The 5029-nt window shown below is 56.5% G+C and overlaps 1 protein-coding gene across 1 annotated transcript in view; it reads left to right on the top strand.

The window, feature by feature from the left end:
• Positions 1–5029, top strand: part of LOC144952128 (uncharacterized) — a 45338-nt gene that overhangs the window by 1031 nt on the left and 39278 nt on the right. The window contains exons 2-3 of the mRNA XM_078882531.1: positions 2542–2649; positions 4158–4415. Of these exons, the coding sequence (XP_078738657.1) occupies positions 2542–2649; positions 4158–4415 (366 nt within the window). The remainder of the gene's footprint in view (positions 1–2541; positions 2650–4157; positions 4416–5029) is intronic.

Genomic DNA, 5029 nt, shown 5'->3' with positions numbered 1-5029 from the left:
CGCGGTCCTCATCCCCCTCCATCCCCCTCCATCCCCTCCTCCTCTCGCGTGCCACCATCTCCCCTTTCGCCAGCCTGATTGTGCCGTTCGTAAACTGGGCAGAGCGCCTCGGATATTCGGCGCTATGTGAATGTGAGACGAAAGGTGTTATTTAAGAACGAATTGGGAGCAGCATTCATCCGCAACTGTGGCTGTCGCCTGATGATGCTGGTTGTAATTACTGGCGAAACGTCACGGCACTCGAATTGTGAATGTCGTAGTGGGTTTCACTCTCCAACACACGGCAACCGGTTAGTGCTGTACTAGTAACGAATTGTGAATGTAGTAGTGGGTTTAACTCTCCAACACACAGCAACCGGTTAGTGCTGTCCTAGTAACGAATTGTAAATGTAGTAACATGCCCAAACAGCTTTTGTTCGGCCGGATCGAGGGGGCTAAAGAGACGCGGCACGGGCTAGATAAGAGATGGAGTGATGTGGTACAGGATGACGTGGAGCTGAGTGGACTTGCCGATGACTGGTACCAGCGGTGTCAAGATCGGCCTCAGTGGAGGAGGCTCGTGAAGGACGCTACTGGGCAGTTGGAGGCAGTCGCCCTCCAACAACAACGGAGGGCGGAGGAGCGACGCTCACAACAACGAGCGGAGCGCCGGGTGGCTAAAGCACAGCAAGTTGGCACAGTAGGGGGCACAGATGGTGCATCAGCCAGTCGTCTCAGTCAGTAGACCCGTGGCACCTGGGTCTGCCCCGTGACCTCCTGCCAGCGGGCGTTCGAAACTTCACGTGGCCTCAGGGTGCACACGGCCTGGCACAAGCGTCGTGGTAACGTCACCGCCATTTAGTGGCGAATGGCGGTTGTTGTTGTGTGTGTATGTATGTGAGTGTGCGAGTGTGTGCGAGTGTGTGTGTGTGTATGTGAGTGTGCGAGTGTGTGCGAGTGTGTGTGTATGTATGTGAGTGTGCGCGTGTGTGTGAGTGTGTGTGTATGTATGTGAGTGCGCGCGTGTGTGTGAGTGTGTGTGTATGTATGTGAGTGCGCGCGTGTGTGCGAGTGTGTGTGTATGTATGTGAGTGCGCGCGTGTGTGCGAGTGTGTGTGTATGTATGTGAGTGCGCGCGTGTGTGCGAGTGTGTGTGTATGTATGTGAGTGCGCGCGTGTGTGTGAGTGTGTGTGTATGTATGTGAGTGTGCGAGTGTGTGCGAGTGTGTGTGTATGTATGTGAGTGTGCGAGTGTGTGTGTATGTATGTGAGTGCGCGTGTGTGTGAGTGTGTGTGTATGTATGTGAGTGCGCGCGTGTGTGCGAGTGTGTGTGTATGTATGTGAGTGTGCGCGTGTGTGCGAGTGTGTGTGTATGTATGTGAGTGCGCGTGTGTGTGTGTGTATGTATGTGAGTGCGCGTGTGTGTGTGTGTATGTATGTGAGTGCGCGTGTGTGTGTGTGTATGTATGTGAGTGCGCGTGTGTGTGTGTGTATGTATGTGAGTGCGCGTGTGTGTGTGTGTATGTATGTGAGTGTGCGAGTGTGTGTGTATGTATGTGAGTGCGCGTGTGTGTGTGTGTATGTATGTGAGTGCGCGTGTGTGTGTATGTATGTGAGTGCGCGTGTGTGTGTGTGTATGTATGTGAGTGCGCGTGTGTGTGTGTGTATGTATGTGAGTGCGCGTGTGTGTGTGTGTATGTATGTGAGTGCGCGTGTGTGTGTGTATGTATGTGAGTGCGCGTGTGTGTGTGTGTATGTATGTGAGTGCGCGTGTGAGTGTGTGTATGTATGTGAGTGCGCGTGTGTGTGTGTGTATGTATGCGAGTGTGTGTGAGTGTGTGTGTATGTATGTGAGTGCGCGTGTGTGTGTGTGTATGTATGTGAGTGTGCGAGTGTGTGTATGTATGTGAGTGCGCGTGTGTGTGTGTGTATGTATGTGAGTGCGCGTGTGTGTGTCTGTATGTATGTGAGTGCGCGTGTGTGTGTGTGTATGTATGTGAGTGCGCGTGTGTGTGTGTGTATGTATGTGAGTGCGCGTGTGTGTGTGTGTATGTATGTGAGTGCGCGTGTGTGTGTGTGTATGTATGTGAGTGTGCGAGTGTGTGTGTATGTATGTGAGTGCGCGTGTGTGTGTGTGTATGTATGTGAGTGCGCGTGTGTGTGTGTGTATGTATGTGAGTGCGCGTGTGTGTGTGTATGTATGTGAGTGCGCGTGTGTGTGTGTATGTATGTGAGTGCGCGTGTGTGTGTGTGTATGTATGTGAGTGCGCGTGTGTGTGTGTGTATGTATGTGAGTGCGCGTGTGTGTGTGTGTATGTATGTGAGTGCGCGAGTGTGTGTGTATGTATGTGAGTGCGCGTGTGTGTGTGTGTATGTATGTGAGTGCGCGTGTGTGTGTGTATGTATGTGAGTGCGCGTGTGTGTGTGTATGTATGTGAGTGCGCGTGTGTGTGTGTGTATGTATGTAAGTGCTGCTGCCACACTCGCCACAAGCAGCACTTGCCCCCGGCGGTGCGTGAAGGCTACACGGGGGACCTTTGTCTTTGTGCGTGTGTGAGCAGTGGGCCGTGAGCCGGCCCTCAAGATGGACATGGAGGGCGTGGGGTCACTGGGCGGCTGGGCGGACGCCATGCAGATGGCCAACATGGCCAGCATGATGGGTATGGGCGGTGGGTGTCACAATCACCACCACCACAAGCACCAACACAACCACCACAATCACCACCACCACACTCACCAACACCACAATCACCACCACCACAATCACCACCACCACACTCACCACCACCACCATGTCCACACTCACCACCACCACACTCACCACCACCACCACCACGTCCACACTCACCACCACAACCACCACAATCACCAGCACCACCACACTTACCACCACCACAAGCACCAACACAACCACCACAATCACCACCACCACAATTACCACCACCACACTCACCACCACCATGTCCACACTCACCTCCACCACACTCACCACCACCATGTCCACAACCACCACCACCACAACAATCACACTCACCACCACCACACTCACCACCACCATGTCCACACTCACCTCCACCACACTCACCACCACCGCACTTATCACCACCACACTTACCACCACCACAATCACCACAATCACCACACTCACCACCACCACACTCACCACCACCATGTCCACAACCACCACAACAACCACACTCACCACCACCACACTCACCACCACCACCACACTCACCACCACCACACTCACCACCACCACAACCATACTCACCACCACCACCACACTCACCACCACCACACTCACCACCACCACAACCATACTCACCACCACCACACTCACCACCACACTCACCACCTCCACCACATCCACACTCACCACTACGCCCACCATCATCACCACCACACTCACCACCACACTCACCACCTCCACCACATCCACACTCACCACCACGCCCACCATCATCACCACCACACTCACCACCACACTCACCACCTCCACCACATCCACACTCACCACCACGCCCACCATCATCACCACCACCACCACCAAACTCACCACCACACTCACCACCACACTCACCACCTCCACCACATCCACACTCACCACCACGCCCACCATCATCACCACCACCACCAAACTCACCACCACACTCACCACCACACTCACCACCACACTCACCACCACCACATCCATCATATCCATCACGTTGGTGAGTGTGGTGGTGGTGGTGGATGTGGTTGTGAATGTGGTGGAGATTGTGAATGTGTTTGCGGCGATGGTTGTGGATGTGGTGAAGGATGTGGATGTGGTGCTGCATGTGGTCGTTGTGGTGATTGTTGTTGTGGTGGTGACGGTGGTGACGGTGGTGGTCGTGGTGGTGGTCGTCGTAGTTGTGGTGGTGGTTGTCGTAGTGGTGGTGGTGACTGTGGTGGTGGTGGTGATGGTGGTGGTCGTAGTTGTTGTGGTGGTTGTCGTAGTGGTGGTTGTGATGGTGGTGGTAGTGGTGACGGTGATGGTGGTGGTGGTCGTAGTTGTTGTTGTAGTTGTCGTAGTGGTCGTGGTGACATTGGTGGTGGTGGTGGTGACGTTGGTGGTGATGTTGGTCGGAGTTGTTGTGGTGGTTGTCGTAGTGGTGGTGGCGCTGGTGGTGGTAGCCGGATTGTGAAAACTCCACAGGCATGGACGGTGGTGGTGGCGGTGGTGGTGGCGGTGGTGCGGGGTCCGGGTTCGAGCCCAGGATCGGCTTGCTGGGGTCGGCACCGCCGGGCATGGACTCCGGCTTCGACCCCATGGCGTTCACCGCCGGCATGAACGTCTTCCAGAGCTTCTGCCAGCAGCAGCTGATGCCTCCCGCGCTGCAGCAGCAGCAGCAGCAGCAGCAGCCCAAGGAGATCATCCACTGCACGAACTGCACGCTCTTCCCACCCAACCCCAGTGAGGGAACTCGCCACCACCGCCACCACCACCACCGCCACCATCGTCACCGCCATCGCCACCATCGCCACCACCGTCACCACCGCCGTCACCACCGCCACTACCGCCACTGTCACCTGCACTAGCACCGTAACGTCATCGCCACCACCGTCACCGCTATCGCCGCCATCACCGCCACCACTGCCATCGCCACCACCGCCACCGCAAGCGTCACCACCACCGTCACCTGCACCGCCATCGCCACCACCGTCACCACCATCACCGTCACCACCATCACCGCCACCACCGCCGCCACCACCATCACCGTCACCTGCACCGCCATCGCCACCACCGTCACCACCATCACCGTCACCACCATCACCGCCACCACCGCCGCCACCACCATCACCGTCACCTGCACCGCCATCGCCACCACCGTCACCACCATCACCGCCACCACCGCCGCCACCACCATCACCGTCACCTGCACCGTAACATCATCGCCACCACCATCGCCACCACAATCACCACCATCGCCAGCACCGTCACCACCACCGTCACCTGCACCAGCGACGTAACGTCATCGCCTCCACCGCCACCGCCATCGCCACCACAATCACCACCGCCACCACCAC

This window comes from Lampetra fluviatilis, chromosome 66 (assembly GCF_964198595.1).
Source record: "Lampetra fluviatilis chromosome 66, kcLamFluv1.1, whole genome shotgun sequence".
Taxonomy (NCBI): Eukaryota; Metazoa; Chordata; class Hyperoartia; order Petromyzontiformes; family Petromyzontidae; genus Lampetra; species Lampetra fluviatilis.
Note: the sequence above shows the minus strand (reverse complement) of the source record. Positions and strands in the feature narration are given on the sequence as shown.